The following is a 24876-nucleotide window of genomic DNA, read 5'->3' on the forward strand; positions in this document are numbered from 1 at the left end:
AGAAAGCTGGTGGGTGCCTATAGCAACATGCCTGGGAGCCCAGGCTGGACCTTTCAGCTGCTCTGCTGATGTGAGGCATGACCCCCAGCACACAGGAGGTCTCTTCCTTTTCCCACCCCCCAGGAATTCTGTGAGTGCATCCAGACCTTTGCTGAAACTCAAACCCAAAATGTCTTAGTTCTCTTGAGCAGATAAGCAACCCAATCCAAAGGAGAAATCTATTCCTTTAAAAAAAAAAAAACAAAACTATCAGGCTGCATTTGGATGTATGACATTGAATGAGTGATGACAGCTCCTGGGAAACCCCTCCTCCCCTTTCCAGGGTGCTGTGGAGCCATGTGCTCTATGTCCCTTTCCCTTGGGCCCCTGCTTTCCAGATACTGCAGAGCTCATGCCCACCAAGCCCCCTGAGTGCCAGCTTTGCGTGGGGACCCCCTGAGCCACCGGTAAGCCCTAGCCCAGCTCTACTCCCACAGGTTCCTTCCTACCCAGACCAAGGGGCTTCCTCTGGATTTGTGGTGGTTGGTGTTACCCCACTGGCCAGGTGGCCCTTGAGCCTGGCTCTACACCCAGCTCCCACCCCGCAGTCCACCAGGCCAGAGTCCCATGTACTATCCCTGTCTCCGTTTTAGTCCTAGTCCCTCTAGAGCTTGTACATCCAGGGACACCCACCCTCAGCACCCCTCATCATCTGCTCCATCAGAACTTCCTCCAACGTCCCAGAGGCTCCTGCCCTCAGGGACCCCAGATGAACCTGTCTTCCCTGGCTCTCATCCCTGTCCCCATGGCAGAGCTGGTCTTGCCCAATCACTGATACCCTCCACCCTCCTGCCACTTCCACATCTCCCACCAGTTCCTCCTTGTGGGTCAGAGTCAAACAACTGGCTCCTCTTCACTTCCTCCTCCCTGGGGATCAGATCTAGTGTCCTGCCCTCCCTGGCCAATGACAGCCCACCAGCAGAGCTCAGCCCACTACTCAGAACCAGGTTAGTCCACGGGGGCCATGCTCTCCCATCTCTCAGAAGGGTGGGGTCTGCAGCCAGGCCACCCACACACACTCCCACAGCTCTCCCGGCTTCATTCACAGACCTCCTGGTTCCCAGCCAGGAGTACAGGCCTCTGTGCCGCTCCAATCGATAGCTGGTCCACATCTAAGCTTTCATTAAGTGTCTGCTGGCCAGGTGCCGCTGAGAGGGCAGCTGGTCTGTGTGAGACGAGGTACCAGGACCTCAGATGAGACCCTCCTTGCTTTAGGACCCCTGAGGAGGGCAGCCCAGGGCTGGGAGGCAGGAAGTGAGGGCTCCTGGCTAGTCTCCACTGTCCCCGACCCACAGAAAGGCCGACCCTTTCCGTCCACAAGATTGGGATAAAAACCCTTCTCTGCCTGTCCTGCTTCCTGGGATATCAGAGGTGACAGGGCGTTGTGAAAGGTTCAAGGGCTCTCTGCAAAGGTCAGAGATCTCTAGGGGTGGAAGAGAACAGATGGAGGCACTCAGCTAGTGAGGAGACGGGGGCCCAGCACAGAACTGCCAGAGGTAGGCTGCAGAAGGTTGTGCAAGGGCGAGGAGAACTTATCTAACCACCTGTGAGGGCTGAGGGCTTGGGCCGGAGGCAAGGGGTCGGAGGGGAGGAGGAGTTCCGGGGCCCTCCCCGCCTCCCAGGAGCGAGGAGGAGGTCTGAAGTCTGAGCCGCCCTTCCGCTGCCCGGACCCCCTCATTGGCCTCCTGGAGGCCCCAGTTCGCCAGGGGTCAGTCCACAATTGCTCCGCAAAGACCAGCAGGAGCCTTTGTCTTCTCAACCAGAGTGCTCTCTGTCCTAACCTATGCCTTGGGTTTTGGGGCTGCAGAACCCAGCAGTGGTGAAGAAGCCAGCGCTGTGTCTCCCTCGCATCGGCCCCGTTTGACCTCTGAAGATCTCTCCGGGTGGAGACAGTCTCCCCATCCCTGTGAAGGTGCGTAGACGGGGCAGGGTTCGGGTCTTCCCAGCCCTGTAGCCCCTGGGCTATTTCGGGCGGGGGAAGCACCGAGGGGGGAGGGCGTGGCGCTCGCCCTCGGGATTTATGAGAACCAGACGTCGACTTCCCCGGTTGCGACATCTGGGCCTCCTCGAGGCTCCCATTGTTTCCACGGCGGAAGGTCCAAGACAGAGGCGGCCTCCGCCGGGCGCCCAACCCCGAGGGGCCCCCACACCCCCTGCACCCGGCTCTTCTCTTCGGGCCACCCACCCCGAAGAGAAGGTAGGAGGCAAAGCATGTATATATACAAACCCTCATATGTTTGTATGTTTTCCCCCGCGCTCCAGGGGCATGTTTTCGCGCTGGGGAGACTCGCCCCAAGAGGGGCGGCTGCAGGCCGGCTCCTGACCCCCCGGGCCCCAGCGCCCGGCCAGGCGCAGCCCCAGGGAAGCCGGCGGCAGCGGCGGGCGCGGCTCGGGCTCGGCGGAGGGCTGGGGGCGCGCCGGGGGCGGGGCCGGCGCGGCTCCAGGCGGGAGGGGGCGGGGCCCGCTGGGGGCGGGGCCGAGGCGGCGCGCGCCGCGCGGGCGGGGGGCCCGAGGGGAGCGGGCGGGGCGCGCGCGGCGCGGGGCTGGGCTCGCAGCGCGCGGGGCTCGGCCGCCGGGACCGCCGAGCCGGGGCCGCGCAGGGCCCGCGAGGAGCGCACGAGCCTTCGAGGTTGCGGACGAGGGAAGCCGGAGCCGCGGCCCACGCCGGCGCCCGCCGGGAGGGAGCCCGAACCCGCCGCGGGCCATGAGCCGCCGGGCCCCGGGAGCCGGGCCGCGGTCGGGGCAGCGCTCCGCCGGCGCCCCGGCCCGCCCGGTCGCAGCTGCGCGCCTGTAGGTACGGCCTGCTTGTCCTCAGCTCCCCGATCCGTCTCCCCAGACCCGGGCCGTCCCTGAGGGCGCGCGTGTGTGTGCGCGCGGCTGCCCCGGTCCGCGCGTGTCGTCTTTGTGTGCGCGGGTGGGAGGGAGCGCGACGGAGGGATGCGCCCCCGGCGGGGACCCACTCGCCGACCCCCACCCCGGGCCCGGCGGGAGTGGCGGGAGGGGCCGAGCCGCCTCCGGAGCAGCTGCGCCCCCGCCCCCTCCTCGGGCCCAGGGCCCACGGCCGGGCGAGCGCAGCCGGCCCCCTGGAGGAGGGGTCTCCGGCTGGGCCGCGTCGCGAGGGAGCCCGGGGCTCTAATCCGGGCTGCGGGGGCGGGGGGCGGGGGGCGGGCCAACCTGGCAGCCGGTGCGAGCCCCGGGAGGACCCTGTCCAGTCCGCGACCGCCGGGCCGGCACGCCCTCCGTTCGGCCCAGGCCGTCTTGCTCACGGTCCCCAGTTCGGCCCGCCCACCCCGGGAGCTCCCCGAGCCCGCCCTCGGTAGTGGGGAGGACGCTGTGGGTGCCCGAGGGGCCGGCGCCTTTAAGAAGGGGCGGGTTCGTGCCCTCCATTCAGGCCCTTGGGCCTCAGCCATTGAGGAGCCTGCGGGCCGCGCGGGGCCGGGACCGCGCCGGGACCGCGCCAGCCCCGCGCCAGCCCCGCGCCAGCCCCGCGCCAGCCCCGCGGGCCACGGCGGGCAGAGACTGGGGCCCGCCCCGCCCCCATCAGCCCACAAGGGAGGTCTTCAGAGGGAGAGGTCTGCAGTGACTGGGGTCCCCTAGGAACTGGCCAGGGCGTTGGGCAGCCAGCCTCAGGAGTAACTGAATGAATCTGTTACACCGACTGGGCGCTGGGGAAGACCTCAGGGCTGGGAGGCAAACCTGGCTGCACCCTGCCTCTGCGCTTTGAACCTCCCTCCGTATGTGCGTTGTACAGTGGAGATGGTGCTGCCTCCCTCGTGGCCGGGTGACCAGCAAGAGCTGTCCCCTCCAACACACTCCACACCGACCGTGGGGTGAGTGAGGGCAGGAGGAGGGAGGAGAGGTCTCCCTAAGAGACTTTGGCTGTGTCAGTGCCCGGAGTGATCTGAACACCGCCCCGGCCCCCCAAACTCTGCAACCACTTTAAGCAGATCTCTTCCTTCCTAACCTCCCTGTTCTGTCCAGGAGGCGATTGGTCAGTGGAGTGACCTAGAACCTTCCAGCTCTAGCAGCTTTGGAAGAGGTCTGGCAGTCCGGGCAGTGCTGTTAGGCTGGCATGAGTCAGGGAGTTTATAGGGGTCTGGAAGGCAGAGTTTCCCACAAATTGCTCCCTTCTACCCCTGTCTCCCCCTAGAGGGCATGCCTGATGGTGGGCAAGAGATTCTGAAGTGGGGTTGATTGAATGCTTCTAAGTAATTGAGGGTTTGTATATATACATGCTTTGCCTCCTACCTATCCTGGGAAATGTGTCTGAGTTTTCTAAACCCTTCCTCCCTCCGTAGTGGTCTTTTAGGGAGAATACACACACACACACATCCCCAAGAGCGGGCTTCCGCCAAGGCTGAGCATTTGGTTTTGAGTTGATGTGCCAAGCAAAGGGCGTCATGCTGTTTGTCATGTAACCTTCACAATAACCCTGTGGGTTTGGTACTATTATTACAGAGAAAGAAACAGATTCAGGGAAGTGAAATGACTTGGGCCAGAGTCACTCAACCAACAAGCCAGGCCTCTGAGCTACTTGTCTCTGACAAGAGCCTGGTCATTACCTCTTGCACTGTGTACCTATCCTGGATGGTACCCCTGGAATTGGGGTTTTAGATGCCATGGGCCTCCTGGCTGCTGTGCCCATGGGGTTCTGGTCCAGTCTGGGGGGCTGCTGCACTTCCTGCTCCTCATGGTCCACATGGGACCAAGGGGTGTTGGCAGCCTTGGGACCTTGGGAAAGTTTCTCTTCCCCAGTCACCTGGCTAGGTCTGTTTTCATGGCTGTGCTCCATCCCAAGGGAGAGTAGGTGTCCCTCCTTGTCCAGAGGAGGTTACGGCCCACACCTTTTTGGGCAGAGCAAAGCAGAGCATCAGTGTGTAGGAGTATAGCATCCTCTGGGTGCTGCAGGGTTTCCAGACACTTCCGGCCCCCAGTGTATAGGGCCCCCCTAGGGGTGGATATAACACCTGCTGGGATTCATGGTCTGGTGCTATTGTAAAAGGGCAGGAGAGTGAGGGTGGAGGCGGGGAAAGGACACAGTGGGTGTTTCCAAGGCCTCCACCGGCTCAGGGGCCTGGCAGCTGTCGGGGCAGAGGAGTAGGAGCTGGTGGGGCAATGCCAGGCTGGGTGCTGAGACTCCGAGGAGAGAACAAACAGGGGTTGGAGGAAAAGGATGTAATCGAACTTGGAAGTGGTGAGTTTGAGGTGCCTGGAGTTTAGCCAGGCTGGGAATTCAGTTGTTCAAAGACCCAAGGAAGCTTATAAAGCTTTATAAGCTTCCTGGGTACCCAGAGTTTGGGGATCCTCAGAACTGAAAGGAGGTACTGAGGTCTCAGGAGCCACTGGTATGTATGATGTCATGAAAAAGTCAGAAGGCAGACTGGTGGGCTGGGTAGTAGGAGTTGAGGGGGGTGTCTTGCAGATTTCAGGGGTTGAGCCAGGGAGGTTAGGGAAGGAGATGAATCCAGCCTAGGTGAGATCCATGGCACGGGGAGAGAGGGAGAGACTTCGAGCTGGAGAGGGGCTGCCTCCGTTCTATACCGGGGAGGGCAGGGCCAGTGCAGCTGGATCCATCCCAGCCTGCACTCCACCTATAGAGCTCATCCAGGAACTGTCCAGCACCAGGTGCTCCTGAAGGAGGATGGGCTTCCCTCCTAAGCCCCCAAGCCCCAGCATAGCTCCCTGTTCTGGGTCCCACTGCCTGCTTATCTGACTTCTGTATCCTCCAGGGCCCAGCTCACTCCCCTGCCCTCTAGCCTGTCAGAGTGCCCTCTCCCAGGGTGGGCATCTCGTTGCCTTTTCCTGAGGCAGGACTGGGTCCCCCACACACCCCCACCCAAGAATGCCCTCAGAGGAGAGCTCCACTGGGACAGGGCCCTGTTGTAAGTAGCATGCTGCAGAGAGAGACAGATCTGGACTCAGCTCCACCCTCCCCTCTTGCTCATTCTGTGGCCCGGAGCCATCCGCATGTCTCCTGACATATAGTAGAACCCAGTACAAATCCAGTAAATGATAGGCCAGTCGCCTCCCTTGCAGGAACCCCATTTCCTCATCTGTAAAATGGGCAAATCCTTTCTTCCTGGCAGGGAAGATGTGAGGGGAGAAGGGTTTGAAACAGGGACAAAGCTCAACTGGATGTGGGTTCTAGCAAAAGACCTGAGCCGCACTCAGAGCCTGTATTCGTTGGCAGTCAGAGGGGACAGTGGGAAACAGGGAGGCCAGGGAAGAGGCTTCTGTAACCATCTGCTCCGAGCAGTGAGAGGACGAGAGGGAATGGGTGCAGTACATTTATGAAATAGAAGCAGAGGAACTTTAAATTCTTAACCAATTGCTTACCAATTTTTTTTAAAAGATTTTATGTGTGAGCGGTCTCTATACCCAACCTGAGGCTAGAACTCACAACCCCGAGATCAAAAGTCACATGCTCTTCCAACTGAGCCAGCCAGGTGCCCCCAGCTCTCACATTTTTTAATTTTCTCCACTTTCCCTGTGTCAAAAGACCGGATGTGGAAGTGTGGGACACTCGGGTAGTGGGGTCCCTGAGGACCAGGGGTCTGCAGGTCCCAGAGCCAGCAGGGTTTGTCCAGGTTGGGGGCATCAGTGAAAACCCAGGGGCTGGCGGGAAGGGCGTCCACCCTCCCACAGTGGCAAAGGCTGGCAGTGTGTGAAAGGCACGGGGGAAGCCTGAGTGCAGAGCCGCTCCGGCTCTGACAGCCTCCTCCTAGCGCTGCTCCTCAGCATGGGCCTTGGACCAAGAAGCAGTCCGTGTGTGGGGGAGCAGGATGGTCCTCTTCACAGCTACAGAAGCTGATGCTCGGAAAAGCCAGGCCCACCTGAGTGTCCCCCCACACACACACACACATACACACTGCTGCCCATACAGGGCAAGAGTCCTGTCCCTGTCATTAACCGAGTGCCCTCCTCCACACCCACTCTGCAGCCAAGTCCCAGCAGGTTCAAGGTTGTGAAGACCAGAAATGATTCCCACTTGTGCCTCCTCAGGGGTTATGGGGTGAGCGCAGATATTCTGTGTGGGAGGGTGGGGAAATTCCAGCCCCACCTCCCTCAAGGGAGGCCTTGGTTCAGAGCCTGCCCTGAGGGGACGCCCTCTGGGGGTGGGGTGGGGTGGGGACTGGGCTTGAGAGCCAACGCCCAAGTACCCAACCAGAGAACAGGCCTGGTGTGCTCTCTGCCTCCACCCCACCCCCAGGAGACTCAGGCATCCCGAGGGCTGAAGGCACTCTTGGCAGAAGGACTAGCCCAAAGGTTGTCTGGTCCTGTTGGGGCTGGAGGGGACAGTCCCCACAGAGGCCAGGAGAGGACCAGCTGGAAGGATAGCAGGATGGAGGACAGAAGGAGCGTTCGTGGTCAAGTGTGGGGTTGGGTTAGCCAAGCCAGGCCAGTCCTGGGAGGCCCGGAGGACAGGACGTCAGTGGGTATGGTTGAGGCCGAGGGACGTCTTGTCTTCTCTTGTGTGGCCGGGCCCCAAGTAGGGACCACAGCTTCCCCATCGTGGATGGTTCTTGGAGGGGGAGGCACTGCCCACCCCAGCACGTAACAGAGCACCCTTAGTTCTGACCCTCACCCCCACCCCTTCTGGCCCTGGCTGTCCAGGTGTCCCCTGAGCATGGAGCTGAGTGAGAAGAAGGTGATGGAGTAGCTTGCACAGGGCCTGCCCTGGAGGCAGCCCCCCCAGGACAGCTTCTCAGGGCGCTGGGTGGCTGGCTCGCACTGCGGGGCCTACTTCCCTTCCCTGGGGGCAGAATGTCTCCTGTGGCAGTAGAAGCTCCGGAGAGGGCTCCTGCACACGAGGCCCTGGGGCCCCTGCAGTTCGTGGGCCAGGCTGCTGCCTCCTGCTCCCCAGACCTCTGCCCACCGCGGGTTGGATCGATTGGTCCTCAGCCCATTAGCGGGGGTGGCTAGGCTGTCTCATCAATATTTTAAGAATGACCTGGCGTGGGGTCGGGAACTGCATGTGGCGTGGGGGGGGGGGCTGATGACTGGCCTTTGTTTTTTGCATTCCAATTGTGAGTGCTATTTTTACCACCGGAAGGCCAGCCGCCCCCTCTCCCAGGCCTCTAGCTGGTTGGGGGTGGGGGCAGGGTCTCCCATCTGGGTTTCCTGCTGCAGGGTTAGCAGAGTCGGAGGCTTGGAAAGGTGACAGGCAAGGACTTGATTGGGCTTCCCCCATCTCGACTCCAGGAAGCTCCCTCCCATTGCACTCGGCCCTAGTAAAATGGGAACAAAAAATGACGAGCCAGGGCAAGCCAGCAGAGCCTCGAAACTGTGGGGCCATGGATCAGGGGAGGGTGATCTCTCTGTGTGGTCACCCTTTGTCTCTGGCCCCAGTCCTCAGGAGAAGAAGCCTGAAGATGAGAGGCAAGCCTTGCCCATCCCTGGTCCCAGGGGGGTGACAGCAGAGCCTCAGTCATCAGTGTCCAAGGACCATGACAGCTCTAGGCCTTAGAGGCCACTGTTCAGCACCCCATTTCACTGATGGGGAGCCAAGGTCTGAGGGGACACAGGGCCTGGCCTGAGACAGGGCCCAGCTCTCCTGTTGCCCAGTCCAGCGCCGTCCCGCACTGACTCAGCAGGCCTCTTCGGGCTCCCTGGGGCCACAGGCAGAGAAGCTGGGACCCTGCCCACGGAAGCAAGAGGGCCAAGGGCCACAGGGACCATGGGGGCTCAGGGAGGGAGGGCCAGTGCCAGGAGAAGGCTTCCTGGAAGGAAGGGTTTTACACAGCTAAAATGCTGAGGAGAATTTGAGTAGTTAACAGAGTGAGGATGGCTATCCAGGCAGGAGGGTGGCACGGGCAAAGACCAAGGGGGGTCCCCGAGGAGCCACTGGAGGAGGGAGAGCCCAGGCCCAGCTGAATTCATCCATAAACCTTCCAGGCCAGCCAGGCAGTGGGGGCCAGGGTGAATTCGGCCACCCTGCTTCTGGTACCACTGGCCACCCCTCCCCCTGAGGCTCTGCTTTTCCCACATCTGGGTCTGGTCACCTGCAGAATGGGAGCGGGCTGTGTCTCATTAATTGGGTGACAACACGGGCTGGTCCCTGGAGAGGACTGGAAAGGCCTCCTGGCTGCACCCAGAGGTTGGGCGGTGGGCAGTGGGGGAAGCCCGGCTCTGCCCAGGGCCACACATGGATCATGACAGTACATAGCCGCCTCCTGTGCTGTCCTTCCAGGGAGGGGTACCCCTCCTCCCCGTTTTAAAGTGAGGAAACAGGCTCGGCGGTGGGAGCTGTGGTCATTGTCACTCACCCAGAGAACAGTGGGGTCAGCCTTGGGCCCAGAGCAGCCAAGATCCCAAGTAGTTGTCTCATCCCAGTTTTGGCTCCAAAGGCAGTTGGGTTGGGGTGAGCACAGCCTTGCCCCTGCCAGGACCGAGCCCCCTTCCAGCCAGGTCTAGGCCTCCGTCTCTGCATCTGTAACTAGTGTGGGGCTCCCTGCTCGCCCTGCTGCTTGTGACTTTTACCTCTGGAGGCTCAACCCCTGTCCTTTCTGTGTAGCTCCAGCCAGACCCAGGGGACACTGAGGGCTTCAGGCCAGCAAGGGCGGGTAGGGGAGGTCAATGCAGGCCTAACCTCCCAGTGCCTCCCAGGCCAGTCCCCACCCAGGACACGGCCACAGCCGCCATTCCCTTGGCAAATCCTTCTCTGAGTACCACTCCTACGTCCAGTGAGGACTGGCTGGACCCATGCTGTGAGAGCCTCCCCCAGGGCCATGTACCTCCACTTTGCCCCTTCTACCAGCAGGAAGAACAAGGAGGACCAGGGATTGGTGTGCAGAGGTGTGCTCGTTGGAACTGATTCCTTCCTGCCCCCTCCCCAACCCCTGGAGGGCCAACCAGGTATCCACGCTGGTGCTGGCTCCAGCTCCAGCCCTTCTCAGGCTGCTGTGTCACCCAGTCTGACCCTCCTGGCGATACAGGGGGAGAGCACCATCGCCCCAGGCGAATGGATGGGCTCAGGGCACAGGAACAGAGCCTCTCGGGCTTAGCCGAAGGACTCTCTCCCCCAAAATGCACCCCCTTCTAAGTAGGTTAGGCTGAGGCCGAGGCTCTCCACCTTCCCTGGAGGCCTTGGTGGTGGTGGTGGCAGGGGCATTCCAACCTGCACCCTCATTCCTGACATATGACTCAGGCCTGCCTTCTGCCCCCAAGGAGTGTCTGTACCAGATGAGGAGACGCACATGGGAACAGACACCTGGAGCACCTGGTAACTGGCACCTTGCTAGAGGGGCTCACAGGAGGAGATTGTGGGAGCTTGGAGGAGACTCCCATGCCACATGCGTGGGGAGGCTTCCTGGAGGAAGTCGCCCCTGGACTAATTATTGAAGGATGAGTAGAAGTTAGCCAGATGAAGAAAGGAAGAAGAGCAAGGCAGGAGCCAGGTGCATGGGCGCCTCAGCCCCCCTTCCCCAGTCCTTCCCACTGCATCGTATAAGTCCGCTCCCAGTTATTGTTCATCCCTGCAACGAGGTCACCCTTCATCCTCTCCCCCCTTCCCTGTCATAAAGGCCATTGCAGACTGCCCTTGTCCTCCAGGAAACCTTCCTAACTCCCTGCTACCCTCCTCCCCAGTTCCTACCAGGCAAGAGCCTCTCAGCAGCCCCAGCAGTTCGGAAAACTGCCCCGTGTGCTAAGTAGCCTCATCGAGTGGCCCATTCATTCCCTTCCCAGGGCTGTGCTGTGGTTATCGACTGCAGATCGATGGCCAAGGCTGCCCCGAGTTGAGAGGGAATTCCCATGGTGCCCTATGGCCCAGCGGCCCTGCAGATGATCTTACAGAAGCGGGGCAGCTATTTTTTACCAGGCATTTAATTACAGAGTTTGGATCCCAGAGGAGAGATGAGATGGTGCTCCCAGGAGCTCTGAGGGAAAGGCCGTGCTGGGAAATGTGGGGATCCTGGCAGGAGGTGAGGGCATGATGACCGTCTTAGTTCCCCTAACATCAGGCTGAGCTCCCTCAGACAGGAGCTCCCCAAGACAGGGTAGGACCACATTACCCCATTTCTTTGCCACTGGTAGTTCTCACCCTGGCCTGGGCCCAGGGGTGGAATACATAAACACAGTGGGCTGGACATGTGCTCCCAGGACAGTGGCCACCTTGGGGGACAAGGAGGCAAGGCCCCCAAATGCCTGGACACACCAGTAGTTTGATGAGTCAGAATGATAAAGGCTGGACAGGCTGGGAACAGGAGGAAGCTGGATAAGGAGAGAGCTGCAATCCCTGCACTGGGACCTCTTCAGGAAGGCCAGGTTTGGAGGCGCCTGGGTGGCTCAGCTGATGAAACATCTACCTTTGGGTCATGATCCCAGGCTTCTGGGATCGAGCCCAGCACCAGGCTCCCTGCTCCATGAGGAAGAAGCCTGCCTCTTCTGTCTCTCTCTTCTCGTGAATGAATGAATAAAATAAAAATCAAAAAAAAAAAAAAAAAAAGGAGGCCAGGTTTGAATGGGAGCTCTGGAGGGAGCAGGATTTCAGAAAGTGGGAGCACAAGTAGACTGCAGACCATGGGGATGGAAAGAAGCCTGAGAGGGCAGTGCCTTCAGTGCCAGTAGAAAAAACAGGTCCTACTTAAACACTAGAGGGTAACTCCCTGGGGTCCTAGAGTCAGGGTGAGCATCCCAGGCCTGTCACTAACAAGCTGTGTGCTCTCAGGCCCTGTGCGAGGGCTTAGGCAGTGTCACAGCTGTGACATGCCTGGTGTGCTGGACACATTCATTTATTCATTCAGTGTTTTGTTTTATCTGTTTGTTTGTTTATAAAAGATATTATTTACTTATTTGAGACAGCGAGAGAGAGCAAGCATAAGCAGGGGGCAGGGGCAGAGGGAAGAGCAGGCTCTCCACTGTGCAGGGAGTGTGATATGGGGCTCGATCCCAGAATACTGAGATCATGCCCTGAGCCAAAGGCAGATGCTTCATGGACTGAGCCACCCAGGCGCTTACTTAATTTTTTTAGTAATCTCCATACCCACTGTGGGGCTTGAACTCAGGACCCTGAGATCAAGAGTCGCATGCTCTTCCAACTGAGCCAGCCAGGCGCCCCCATTCACTTAGTGTTTACTGTGCCTACTGTGTGCCCAGCACAAGGGACAAAGGCACTTGAAACACAGCATTCTCAGGGGAAGGGTGTGGAAGGGAGTGCAGGATAGGACAACTCAACCAAGCAGGGCAACAAATGGTATGTCAGATGGGGATAAGCACCACAGAGAAAAGTAAGCAGGTCTAGGGCATGCAGACACCAGTGCTGGGTGGAGCAGGAACATTCCTTAGGAGAGTGGTGGTCAGAGAAGGCTATTGGACAAGATGGTATATGAGCAGACCCTGGTAAGGGAGTGTGGGGGAAAGGGCATTCCAGGCAAGTGCCAGAGAGAATTGCAGGTGCAAAGGCCCTGGGGTGGGACCTAGCAGCAGCCAGAGCAGAGTGGGCGAGAAGTGGCAGGAGATAAACAACTCAGGGAGGTAAGTGGAGGCAGATCGTGTGACGCCTTGCGGGTTATGAGTAGGACTTCTACTTTTACCCTGAGTGGAATGGGAGCCAATGCAGGATTATGAGCAGAGGAGGGACCTGATCTGTCTTGTTTTGGGAGCGATGGGTGTGTTCCTGGGTGGAGAATGGACTAGGGGTGAGGTGAAGTTCCAGGGGACCAGTGAAGAGGCTGCTGAAGTGCTGCAGGGGCGGGAACAGATCATGCGGGCCCCTGGAGGGCAGCTCAGAAGATGAGTGGGGCAAAGGTTGGGTTCTTGGCATGTTTCGAAGGCAGAGCCAAGAGGATTCACAACTTCCTCCTGCCCAGCGCGTTTGAGGGCCCTCAGGAGAGGTCAGCTTGGGAAGCCAAGTAGGGGGCTCTGAGGACCCTGCATCAGGGCACCTGGCACCCCAGAAACGACCTTGAGCATGCCGTTTGAAGGGTGCGACTGGGGGCTGGGGGGTCCCCTCCTGCAGACAGTGCCCCCCCCCCGCCTCCCTGGTCGTCTTTCTCTGCCCTGCAGCCCCCAGCCCCCAGCCCCCCAGCCCAGCACGCAGCCCCGGGGACCCCCGGGGGACGGGGGGAGGGCGGAAGGGCCGAGGACCCGGAGTCACTCGGCTCCCCTGTCGCCCACAGCCGCAGGGGGCTGCGATGGGACGGGAGCCATGAATGGTGCCGCCGCCGCCCCGGTCCCCGACTGGCGGCAGTTCTGCGAGCTGCACGCGCAGGCGGCCGCCGTGGACTTCGCGCACAAGTTCTGCCGCTTCCTGCGGGACAACCCGGCCTACGACACGCCCGACGCCGGCGCCTCCTTCTCCCGCCACTTCGCCGCCAACTTCCTGGACGTGTTCGGCGAGGAGGTGCGCCGCGTGCTGGTGGCCGCCCCCGGGCCCGCCCCCGCCCCCGGCCCCGCCCGCATGGAGCCCGCCGCGCTCAAGGCCGCCGCCTACGGCCACTCGCGGAGCTCGGAGGACGTGTCCACGCAGGCGGCGGCCAAGGCCCGCGTCCGCAAGGGCTTCTCGCTGCGCAACATGAGCCTGTGCGTGGTGGACGGCGTGCGCGACATGTGGCACCGGCGCGCCTCGCCCGAGCCCGACGCGGGCGCCGCCCCGAGGGCCGCCGAGCCCCCGCCGAGCCTCGCGACAAGTGGACGCGGCGCCTGCGGCTGTCGCGGACGCTGGCGGCCAAGGTGGAGCTGGTGGACATCCAGCGCGAGGGCGCGCTGCGCTTCATGGTGGCCGACGACGCGGCGGCGGGCGCGGGCGGCGCGGCCCAGTGGCAGAAGTGCCGCTTGCTCCTCCGCAGGGCCGTGGCCGGCGAGCGCTTCCGACTCGAGTTCTTCGTGCCGCCCAAGGTGAGCGGCGCCGGCGCAGCGTCTGAAAGCCAACCTAGCTGTGGCCGGCCCTGCTGCGCGCCCCGCGCCCCGCGACCCTGACCCGCGCCCCGACCCGCGACCCGCGACCCGCCGCTCCGCTCCCCCGGGAGGCAGCTTGGGGGCAGCCTGCAGAGCCCGGGGCAGCTGGGGCCTCCTGCAGGGTGGCAGACCTGCCCTATTCGGAAATTGGGAATAACTGTAACTTTAGTACCCATTTTCTGAGGGCACCCGGCATGCTGAGCCCTGAGCCTGGCGCACAGCCTCCTCCCCCCAGCCTCCCGGCCGCGGGGAGGGGCATCATGGTCCCCAGGTCACCCAAGAGAGAACAAAGGAATACTCGAGAGGAGGTGCGGCCTGGCCTGCCCAAAGTCACAGAGCTGGTGGGTGGCACAGCCGGGCTGATTATAGTCCCCACCCCGGTGGTCCTGAGAATGGAGGAGCTGGAGGTGGGAGCTGCTCGTGTGCTGGGAGGTTCGGAAAGGTGGGCGGTTGTGCTGATGCAGCTGGCAGCACCCCAAGAACCACCCAGCCCTCCCCCCCTACTCCCAGGCACCTTTAGTCACCCTGAGCCTCTCGCCTCTCTCCATCTCCTCATCTGTCAGGACTCTGGGTGCCCCTCCTTGCCTCTACTCCCTGGAGGTGCAGGGTGTGGGCCCCCCAAGGCTGGGTGCATGGACTCTGGAGAGATGACTTCCCAAGGGGTTTTTCCCTGCCGGGCACCCACCATTAGGCCCCTCAGAGAAATCCTAGACAACCAAGCCAGCTCCACTACTTGTCAGAAGGGAGACCTGGGCCTGGCGAGTGGGGCAGGCAGGGTGGGGCTTGCCCAGAGTCACCCAAAGGGCAGAGGCCCAGGGCTCAGGGCCTGTGGGCCTGAGTGGCAGTTACAGCTGCCCCGCTGTAAATAGCGTCTGCTGCTCTTGGGGAGGGGTGGGGTGCAGCAGCTGGCACCTCTCTTTTAGCCTCTCCCATCCTACCATTCACCGCTGGCAGAGGGCAGGGCTCTTGAGGGCTCAGGTTCCCAACCTTGGAAGAAGACAGGCAGCTGGGTTCCTAATGCCCAATCTGGCCTCAGACCCTCCTTTTCCCAGGGAAGGGTTTGTGAATTCAGGTGCAAGCCCCCCAGGAAGGCAGACAATACCATGCTGAGGGCTTAGGTCAGTTTCCCCAAATGTGTTGGGTCCCAGGGTGAGTGGGCCCCTACAGGGCCTCCCTGAGGACACCGCCTCCCAGTGCCTTTTAGTCCCACTTTCCCACCCACAGTCCAGATCTCCTTCTGCTCCTGGGGGCACCCTGGGAGCACAGGAGTGTGGGGTCTGCAGGCTCCGGGACTTTTTCCTGGGGTCTTCAGACTTTGCTCTCACCTGGCCCCATGAGTCAAGCCTCTGGCCTCCTGCCCCCTCATCCTCCAGGAAGCCTCCTGGGCCTCAGGTGCCCCAGAGCCCTTTGCGAGGACAGCCCCGGAGAGAAGAGGGCCTGGCCCCACGCTGCTGGGGAGCCATCAGGAAACCTCCATGTGCAGAACCAGACAGTAAACGTCAGTGGAGTGAGCACTCGCTCTGGGAATCCTAAGGACAGAAGCTTGCACTGCATCACTGTCCACCAGGAGCAGAGCCCCCAAGACAGGCATCTCTGGAGACACAAGCAGAGTGAGGAAAGGCTAGAGATGTGACACCACCTGCAGGTTCTGGCCAGAGAGTGGGAATAGGGGAGGTGCAGGGTCAGAGGCCACCACTGGGCTAGCTAGGACAGATGCATCTCAAGCACCAGGCAGAGGAATCGGCACCTGCAGCCAGTGGAAGCCCAGTTAAAGCCCCCAGTCTAGGCCTGCACCATCCATCTGTGTCTCCTCTCCCTACTCCCAGATCACGACCCCCTGCCCTGCCGGCTGGTAGGATGGCCTGCCCTGGTCAGCTGAGGCCCTTCGGCACTGCTCCAAGCCCAGCCCTGCATCCGCTGGATGGCAACCAGCACTACCAGGAATTCCCATTAGCCTGCCCACCCAATGTGTGGCGCTTCCCTTTCCTCCTGAGAAAGTCCCTGTCCCAGAGCCCAAGCCCTGCCGGGAAGCACAGTCTTAAACCAGCCCTGGGGGACTTGAGGGCCAGAGCCAAGAGCCTTGGAGCAGAGTGGAGAGAGCCAAGCACAGAGTGGCCCTCCCTGGAAGCCCTGACAGCTCACCTGGGTTAAAACCCCACACTGGTCCCTTGACCTCCACCTGGGGACATGGCCATGCCCAGCTTCAGGAGCCCTGTTCCAAGTCAGGGACCCCAGAGCCATGCTCTGGAAAGTCCAATCTGAAGGGGGAGGGCAGCATTTTTTTCTCAAAGGAGCTAGGAGAAACTAGAAATTATCTCACTGCACCACGCACAGCATAAACATTGTCTGGTGAGACGTTTGTTTCGGAAACACTTTTACCTAAAGTGTGTACATCATGGGCCACGGTGTCAGATCTGTTTCTCAGTCTGGGTTGGGGTCAAAAACCACAGATGTGGGTACACGGGGCGGGAGGGCAGCCTGGGGAGGCGTTTCCCCTCCAGGCTCAGAGCTGGGAGAAGCAGATGTCGGTTCCAGCTCTGTCTGTGCCTCACTGTGTGACAGTGTGGGGAGGTCCCTTTGTTTCCCGGAACCTCCCCCCCCCTCACCCATCTGTGAACTGGTGATTGGAATACCCCCATGCTGGGGCTGCCATGGTGCTCTAAGCTGAGGGTTAGGAGGGGACAGAGGGTTTCAGGAGATGCTGGGTGACTCTCACGGTCCCTTCCCCTGGCCTTCCAGGCCTCGAGACCCAAAGTCAGCATCCCTCTCTCGGCCATCATTGAGGTCCGCACCACTATGCCCCTGGAAATGCCAGAGAAAGACAACACGTTTGTGCTTAAGGTAAGCCCCCCGCCCCCGCCCCACAGATACCCTGGCCACCCCAGCCCCCGCGCCCTCCACCGTGGGCAGCACAGCCTGAGGCTGCGTAGTGGGAAAGAGGGTAAGGAGCCAGCCGCAGGAGCTCTGGTGGCGGGGCCCGGGACCCTACCCAGCTGTCTGGCACACAGCTAGGACTTGAATCTGGGCCTGGCCTAATAGGGCTGCATGCTCTGGGTGTCACCCACCATCTGGGGCCCCCTCTTCCCATTTCCTCCTGGCCTGGTGAAGCTCCTCTGAGTTTCACTTCCTCGCCTCCCTTCCCCAACTGGAACCAGCCTATACCCACCCCATGGCCTACAACAGTTATGCAAATGCAGCCCCCCCCCCCCCCCCCCCCCCCCCCCGTCTCTGGGCACCAGAGTGTGGGAACCTGTCCCGTCCCACAGATGGTACAAAGGCATTGGGGGTGGCCGGGGAGGTGGGTCTGGGGGCAGCCCGTCCTTTTCCCAGGCTCCGCCACACCAGGGTGGCCTGCTTGGGTTGCTGAGGACACGGCTCCGGGCTGCCAGGGCTGTGGCCCGGGGCCTCCTCAAAGCACTGGGCATTTGTGAAGCCAAGCCCCCAAGGAGGCCTGGTTCCACCCACCTAGAGCTGCATGGAACACCCCCCTCCTCCACAGGCTCCCCGTTGGGTTTATGTTTTACTTGTCCCTGTTTGTTTAGCCATGAACTCCCTTATTCATTTAGCAAACATTTGCCAACCCCATACCCTGAGTCACCCCAGGCCCGGGGGCTGAGGACACAGTCCCTCCCTGCTTGGCATTCTTGTCCGCTGGGTGCGACAGGCCCAGAGCCTCGCTTCCAACAGCCAGCCTGCCACTGTGTGGGGGACTGTGCTGCCTGCCGGCCTCACTTTGGCCTCTGTTTCCCCATCTAATCAGATAAAGGTTGAAGGTGGTCTCTGAGGCTCTCCCAGCCCTGACATGCTGGGAGGCAGCAGCTGTATTTTAACTGGGACACACACAGGAAGCTGAGAGCCCGGAGCCTTGGCATCACGGAGATCTGGGTTCAGGTCCCAGCACCACCACTGAGTGCTGGTGTGAACAAGTCATCTGACCTCTCTGACCTTCAGTCTTCTCCTTTGTAAAATGGGGAAAACCTCCCACCTCCCTCACAGGGGCTGTTGGGAAAAGGTCATCAGATAAAGTCTGTGCAGGATTACACTCTGGGCCACAGCAGGGCTTTCTCCTCCTCCCTTTCCCTGTGGGCACTGACTGTCCCAGTGGCCTGGCCACAGAGGTAGAGTTCTAGGCACTCAGGTGTGGGAGCCCCTCAACTCCGTGTGCTGGGGCCAGCTGGGCCCTTCATTGACTTGAGGGTTGTGATGTTCTTTTACCCCATCTCCTGGGTGCCAGGCCACCGTGGCTTCCTCAGAGGCTGCATCTCCAGTGCCTGAGGACCTGAGTCAGTGGGGCCAGACATCATCCCCGGCGATCCCCACTGGTGGGCCCCAGGCTGCTGAAAGTGTGGCCAAGGCTCCACCCCGAGACCCTGGCCTAGGCTTGGGGTGGTGACCCCACTGTCTTCTGGGCTGCCTGCACCAGCGAGCCCCCATGGAGGAGGGTTGGGACGAGTCATTTGCCCTGGAGTGTTCTGGGGCTCTGTACTGAGGGCGCTGACAGACCTGGACTCTCGGCACCCCCTCCTAGGTCGAGAATGGAGCTGAGTATATCCTGGAGACCATCGACTCACTGCAGAAGCACTCGTGGGTGGCTGACATCCAGGGCTGTGTGGACCCCGGGTGAGTGCCCAGGTGGCCCTAGAATGGGTAGATGTGGGGGGCTGGCCAGGGAGTGCCCGTGGTCCCCCCTTCCATGGGGAGGTTTCCCGTGAGGGCAGGAGCTGAGCTTGGGAGCTGGGCTTTTCTCACTGTAGTCCTGGCCAGGCTCCTCTGTACCCCTAGCCCCAACAGACCCTTTGAGGCCTGCTTGGACCTGGCCTGGGCCTAAGGACCTAGAAGAAACTTGGCCTGAGACTTGTCTTCACTCCAGGGGAGTCTGAGACCAATAGGAGGTGGGCAGTGATGGGGTGAGCCCGAAGGGCCAGGGGTGATGGAACAGAGGCAAGGCCCCAAACCCAGCCCTGGGGCTCAGAGCTGATATGCTGGTAGAAGTACTCCCCTCCTCCAAGACTTAAGGAAGAGCAGGTCTGAGCCAGGCAGAGGGGACCCCCGGCCTGCCAAAAGTGTGAGGTATACGAGGGCCTGGGACTCACACAGGGGATGTCAAGGCTTTTGGATAGCCAGAGGTAGAGCTGATGAGGGGGACTTTGATGAAAGCCTGGAAGCTAAGCTGGTAGGTCGACGGCAGCAGGCAGCCATGGCTGGTAATAAGCAGAGGGCAGCTACAGTCAGCTATGTGAGGAGGAGCAGCAGCAGGGAAGCTGGCTTCATGATCCAGGAGAGATCCCAAGGCCAGGAGTAGGAGGCGCAAGGCCAGGAGCAGGAGGGGTAGGCCGGCCAACAGCCAAGCATTTGGCAGCAGCTCTTCTGGCCGAATGGGGTGAGCCAGGCCCGGGGGAGGGGCTGCTGCTTTCTAATTAACAGCTTCATTTGAGGAAGCACAATTAAAGGCCTGAGTGCCTCCCAGACCCCCCTCCCTGCTCCATCCCCCAAATGGCTGCAATCCCTCCCCTGCCACCCAGCCATCTGCCCTGCAAACTCCCACCCCCCCACCCCGCCCAGCCCCTGGGAAAGCGAACCTCACTTTACAGTATTTTGGAGCTGGCAGGATCCCAGACACCTCATATCACAAACAGGGAGACAAAGGTCGGGGCAGTGAGGGGAGCTGCCCTGCCATCATTTGAGGGACACCTGCTGGGGTCCCAAGAGGCCATGTCCATCGTGGCCACAGAGCAAGCTGACAGTGTGTAACAGAGGGACATGGAGGCAGAGGGACCCAGATGAGCAGGATAGGGCTGCTGCTGGCCGTGGAACTGTCAGCCATTGCATCCCGAGGCTCCTCGAGCAGCTAGCTGGTGGTTGGGGTCCGAGTCCCATGGCAGGACACCGTTGTGCTTCCCTGCCTTTGCAGGGACAGTGAGGAAGACGCTGAGCTCTCCTGTGCCCGGGGAGGCTGTCTGGCCAGTCGAGTGGCCTCCTGCAGCTGTGAGCTCCTGACGGATGGTATGTGGGGAGCAGAGCTGGCTGGAGGAGTGGAGGGCAGGTTAGAGGGGGTGGTTGGTCCCGGGTGGCTTCCTACCTGCTACTTCTCCAGCAGGGGACCAGCCCCGGCCCCCAGAGACCATGGCAGCCGTGGTGACAGCTCCACACAGCCGAGCTCGAGATGGCATTGGGGAGTCCCTGGTCCATGTCCCGCTGGAGACCTTCCTGGAGACCCTGGAATCCCCAGGTGGCAGCGGCAGAGACAGCAGTAACACAGGTATGATGCACAGTCTTCTCTCCCTGGGCTCCTCACCCCCATCCCAGGCCACAGAGGCCCTCAGACTCCCCTGAGGACCTTCCTGAGCCTCAGAAGCCATGATGTTTCATCCCACCAGGTCCAGCGCATGGCAACTTGGTAGTTCTGGCTTTTGTAGGCAAGTCTGGGAAGGGGACCCCTCCCCCAGGCCCTGGATTCCATGGAAAATACTGGTGGGAAGGAGTGGAGCGTAAAGGGTTGGAACCAGAAACTGGGGACAAGGAGACTTGACTTGTTCCCAGGTTTCCTGCTGACTTACAGAGTGACTCCAGGACACTCGGTTTCCCTGTGCTTCAGGTTACCTCCTATGCCAAACAAGTGGGTCGGGCTGGTTCCTTGCCTTGTTCTAAGACCGTTCAAACAGCATTTTACGGGCAAATACTCAACCAGCTGTTGCATCTCTTCTCTCATTTACTCATTCCCCCCCACACACACACACCTCTGCTTCCCCAGGCCCCTCACACTGTCACCCCTCTACAGGGGAAGAGGGAGCAGAGCCGGAGCCCGAGGCCGAGCCGGAGCTGGAGCTCTCCGACTACCCCTGGTTCCACGGGACCTTGTCACGGGTCAGGGCAGCTCAGCTGGTGCTAGCAGGCGGGCCCCGGAGCCACGGCCTCTTCGTGATCCGTCAGAGTGAGACTCGGCCTGGGGAGTACGTGCTGACCTTCAACTTCCAGGGCAAGGCCAAGGCAAGTCGGGGGTGGGGGTGGCACAGGGGAGCAGCATGGCCAGCCCTGAGGGAGGGGTATCGAGGTGGTCCTGGTCCTGAGGCGTGCCCTCACCTCACCTACATCCCCCTACCCCCACCGCCCTGAGGAGTGTAATCAGCCCCAGATGTGGTTTCTTAATTACCAGATGGGGAACTCACTCACTGGTGGCTGAGCCCACAGGAAGCCAGGCCCTTCTAAGGGTTTGCCTTTGACCCTGTGCACTGGAGATCACTTACCACTAAGGTTTCTGAGGATCTCTACGCACAGCCACATTGGTGCAGGGCTGAGGTCAACCACCACCATGCCGCCCCACCTACCCCCAGGTGACTCCCTTCTGCCCCGCTCTGTAGGGTCAGTTCACCAGCCTCTCCTGGGCCCCAGCTCTGAGCCAGGCCTGTGGCAGGCCCAGGGTCACAGAACCACGCACAGGCGGGCCCTCAAGAGCTGGGCAGGAGAGGAGATGGACTGGGCCCTACATTCATGCAGAGTCTACAGGGCCACAGAGCCGGGGGTACTCCTGAGCCCACCAGCCAGAATAAGGGGGTTGGTGACCTGAGGCATGCAATGGATGGAGAATCCTTGAGGAGATCCAGACAGGGCACAACAAGTGGGGAGGGCAGTGCGCCTAGATGGGGGGGGGGGGCTCTTGAGGAAGGATGCTGTGTGCTAACAATGTGCTAATAATAATAAGGGGCAAAGGAAAACATGACAGGAAAGTCAGATGATGTTGGGGCAGGGGATGGCTTGTGGTTACACTGAGACCAGAATGAGCTGGAACCTCAACCCAGCTCCCCCCAGCATCCCGAATCTCCAATAACGATACAGACCTGGCCCCGGCTCCTCCCAGAACACAGTTCCCATCAGTCCCTGCTGGAGGAGGGAGCACCCCAGGGCTCCCGCTGCAGGCCTGCTCTGGGGGTCAGTGTCCCAATCCCTGGTTGGCCTGGCACAGGCCCTCCCCTGCTCCCTGGGCATCTCTCCTTGGCAGCGTTGGCCCACCGTGGAAGAGGCAGCACCTCCCCTGGGACACCTCGGAAAGCAGCTGCCCTTAACTAGTTCCTCTGGCAACCAGGCGCTTAACGCTGTCCCTGGCAGTCCTAAGTTTACTGCTGGGCCAGCAGCGCCCCGGGCGGCCTCCCTGGAGGGCCTGGATCTGACTCCTGCCCAAGCCAGAGCCTAGGATGGCGCCCAGCCCTCTGTGGGGCATGGTGGGGGTGGTGAAGCAGGGTGGGAGGCTCCTCTCCTTCCTAGGGCACGACCCAGCCTTGAACTTGCCCCAGCTGCCACCCTGTCAGAGCGGGGTGACTGTCCAGGGTTTGACAAGTTAGTCGTGGGGTAGAGCAAGACCTCCAGCCTCCTGCCAGCACACCTCCTAGGAAGAATGACCTCTGTCTTCCCAGGCAGTTCCTTTCACCTTCCGATAATAAATGTCTGGAAGGTTTTCCCCAAAATTGAGATGGACCTGCCCCCTGAGGCCCAGCTCTGCCGAGGCCTTTGCCTTCAAAGGACCCACCCAGACTTGAGGCTGTCGTAGGCCCCCACTACGCTGTTCTCCCCAGCTGAGCCCCTGCCCTGGCTGCCAGTGATGCTCCCTGGGTTCACTACACTGTTCTGGCAACTTCTGGCCATGCTGAGTAGCAGAACTCACTCATGAGACCACCTTCCACCCCCAGGGCCTCTCTGTCCTTTATGTAAGGGGCCAGGCCAGCTTCCCCTCCTCCTGGGCTCGGAGTCACATGCATACCCTAAAACCCTGCTACCTCTGACCCTCTTGCCACCCACCCCCCAGAGACAGCCACTCTTCCTCCTGTGGGACACGTGTTGAACAAAATAGGGCTGAAGCCAGAGACCTGTGGCTCACCACTAGAGACCACAGGCCTGAGGTATCACCTGTCACATGCGGGCCCCGGGGACCCTCAGAGGACCCAGCTCTGTTCCTCATGCTCCAGATACTCCCACTGCAGCATAGCTGAGATGGACATTTGGTCCCTCCTCCCCAGCTAGACTTGGGGTTGTTTCTGGCCCCCTGGATTTTGGCTGTGCAGGAACAGCAGGCCAGCACCTAGCCTGCAGGGCCAAGAGAATCACACAAATGCGTTCTCTTCCCAGCTTTGTGACTGGGGGGAGTCCCTCCTTTCCCATGCCTCAGTTTCCCCATCTCTAACATGGAGGCTATAATCTCCACCTTCTGGGGTTATTGGAAACTAGAGATGGGGTTGCAAAGGGCAGGATGCAGGTGCTTCTAGCATAGGGACAAATGCATGGCTCCCTTCAGTCCCAGCCTGGCTCTGTTCCCTTCCTTCCCCATCCTCACTACAGGTGCGACCCCCTGAGATGGGGCTCGATGTGTGAAGTGCCCACGTGCTCTCACACTGCCCCATCTGGCCCCTGTGACACTTGGTACTTGTAGTCACCCCCAAAAGTGCTTGCAAAGCAGTTGGCTAGCCCAGAACTCCATCTCTGACCTCCCCCCACCTGTGCCCACAGCACCTGCGCCTGTCCTTGAACGGCCACGGGCAGTGCCACGTCCAGCACCTGTGGTTCCAGTCTGTGCTGGACATGCTGCGCCACTTCCACACCCACCCGATCCCCCTGGAGTCCGGGGGCTCTGCAGATATCACCCTGCGCAGCTATGTGCGTGCCCAGGGCCCCCCACCCGGTAAGGCCCCCCACTTGGCCTGTGGGATAGCTCAAGAAGAGACGGGGTGGGGGGCGGGCAGGAGGGGAAAGGAGGCACCCGCAGGGCCACCAGGATGGGAGAGAGGGTGGCAGCCCGGGGAGCCCGGCCAGGTCCTGAGTGATTCGGGGCAGGCCGAGGGAGGTGGCTCAGAGGAGCACCGAGGGGTTCTCTGGGCTCCTGCAAAGGGGGGGCTCAGCGCGGAGGAGGGGGAGGGGCAGGTCAGGCTGTCGGGCACGCGCGTTGGGAGTGCCCTGTTGCCCACAGCGGCGACGTTAGTTGGGGGGGGGGCTGCCCCCGCCCCGGCACTGCGGGTCCCCGCGTCCCCGTGTGGCCCCGGAGCTGGGGGCCGGGGTGGGGCGAGGGTGCCCGGCTGGGCCTGACGCGCCGCGCTCCCCCGCCGCAGCCCCGGGGCCCTCGGCCGCGCCCGCGCCCGCGCCCCCCGCCTGCTGGAGCGAGCCGGCCGCCCAGCACTACTTCTCCAGCCTGGCCGCCGCCGCCTGCCCGCCCGCCTCGCCGTCGGAAGCGGCGGGCGCGTCGTCCTCGTCCGCCTCGTCGTCCTCGGCCGCGTCCGCGCCCGCGCCCGCAGCCCCGCGCCCCGCCGACGGCGCCCTGAGCGCGCGCAGCCGCAGCAACAGCGCCGAGCGCCTCCTGGAGGCGGGGCCCGGCGGCGCCGACGAGCCCCCCGAGGCGGCGGCGGCGGCGGCGGACGGGGCGCGGGGCCGCGCGCGCGCCGTGGAGAACCAGTACTCCTTCTACTAGCCCCGCGCCGCGGGCGGGAAAAGCAAAGCTCTTCAGTGAAGACATAATGTTATTAAAGAGCCTGTTTTAGGGACTGCATTCGGCTCTCCTGTCGTCCTTTCTTCCGCCCTGGCCTCCGACACTGCTTCTCTGGGCACCCCCCTCCTCACCCCCGACCTCCGTCGAGCCCACACCCAGCCCTTGTCGTTTAGGGGATCCAGCGCCCCGGCCGGCGGAGGTGGGGGCCAAGCGGCAGAATCTGGAGGAGGCACAGAGCTGAGGCGCCAGGCCCCACAGCGGGGCTCGGGCGGGAGGGATGGGGGAGGGGGCTTCAGTGGAACCGTGGGTGAGGGGTGAGGGGTGACCGAGCAGACGCCTGGGGTCAAGAATGAAGGCTGGCGGAGGGTAGGGAAAACAGGAGAAAGAAGGGGCCCCTTTCGGCAGGGACACAGTGAAGATGGGGGCTGGGGAAGTCATGGGGCTTTGAATGCCAAGATGAGGAGCTGGTCCCTGGC

At 61.5% G+C, this 24876-nt stretch overlaps 1 protein-coding gene across 1 annotated transcript; it reads left to right on the forward strand.

The window, feature by feature from the left end:
- Nucleotides 1-97: 97 nt before the first annotated feature.
- Nucleotides 98-24460, forward strand: SH2B2 (SH2B adaptor protein 2). Its single transcript, XM_055339495.1, is given in 12 exon segments — nucleotides 98-446; nucleotides 854-986; nucleotides 1847-1951; nucleotides 13158-13639; nucleotides 13642-13875; nucleotides 16675-16776; nucleotides 18464-18555; nucleotides 19847-19938; nucleotides 20033-20194; nucleotides 20714-20922; nucleotides 23431-23602; nucleotides 24027-24460. Coding segments are annotated over 12 exon segments (2307 nt in total). The 5' UTR covers nucleotides 98-278; the 3' UTR covers nucleotides 24383-24460.
- The last annotated feature ends 416 nt before the right edge of the window (nucleotides 24461-24876 follow it).

The sequence above is a fragment of the Nyctereutes procyonoides genome, unplaced genomic scaffold (assembly GCF_905146905.1).
Source record: "Nyctereutes procyonoides isolate TBG_1078 unplaced genomic scaffold, NYPRO_anot_genome, whole genome shotgun sequence".
Classification (NCBI taxonomy): Eukaryota; Metazoa; Chordata; class Mammalia; order Carnivora; family Canidae; genus Nyctereutes; species Nyctereutes procyonoides.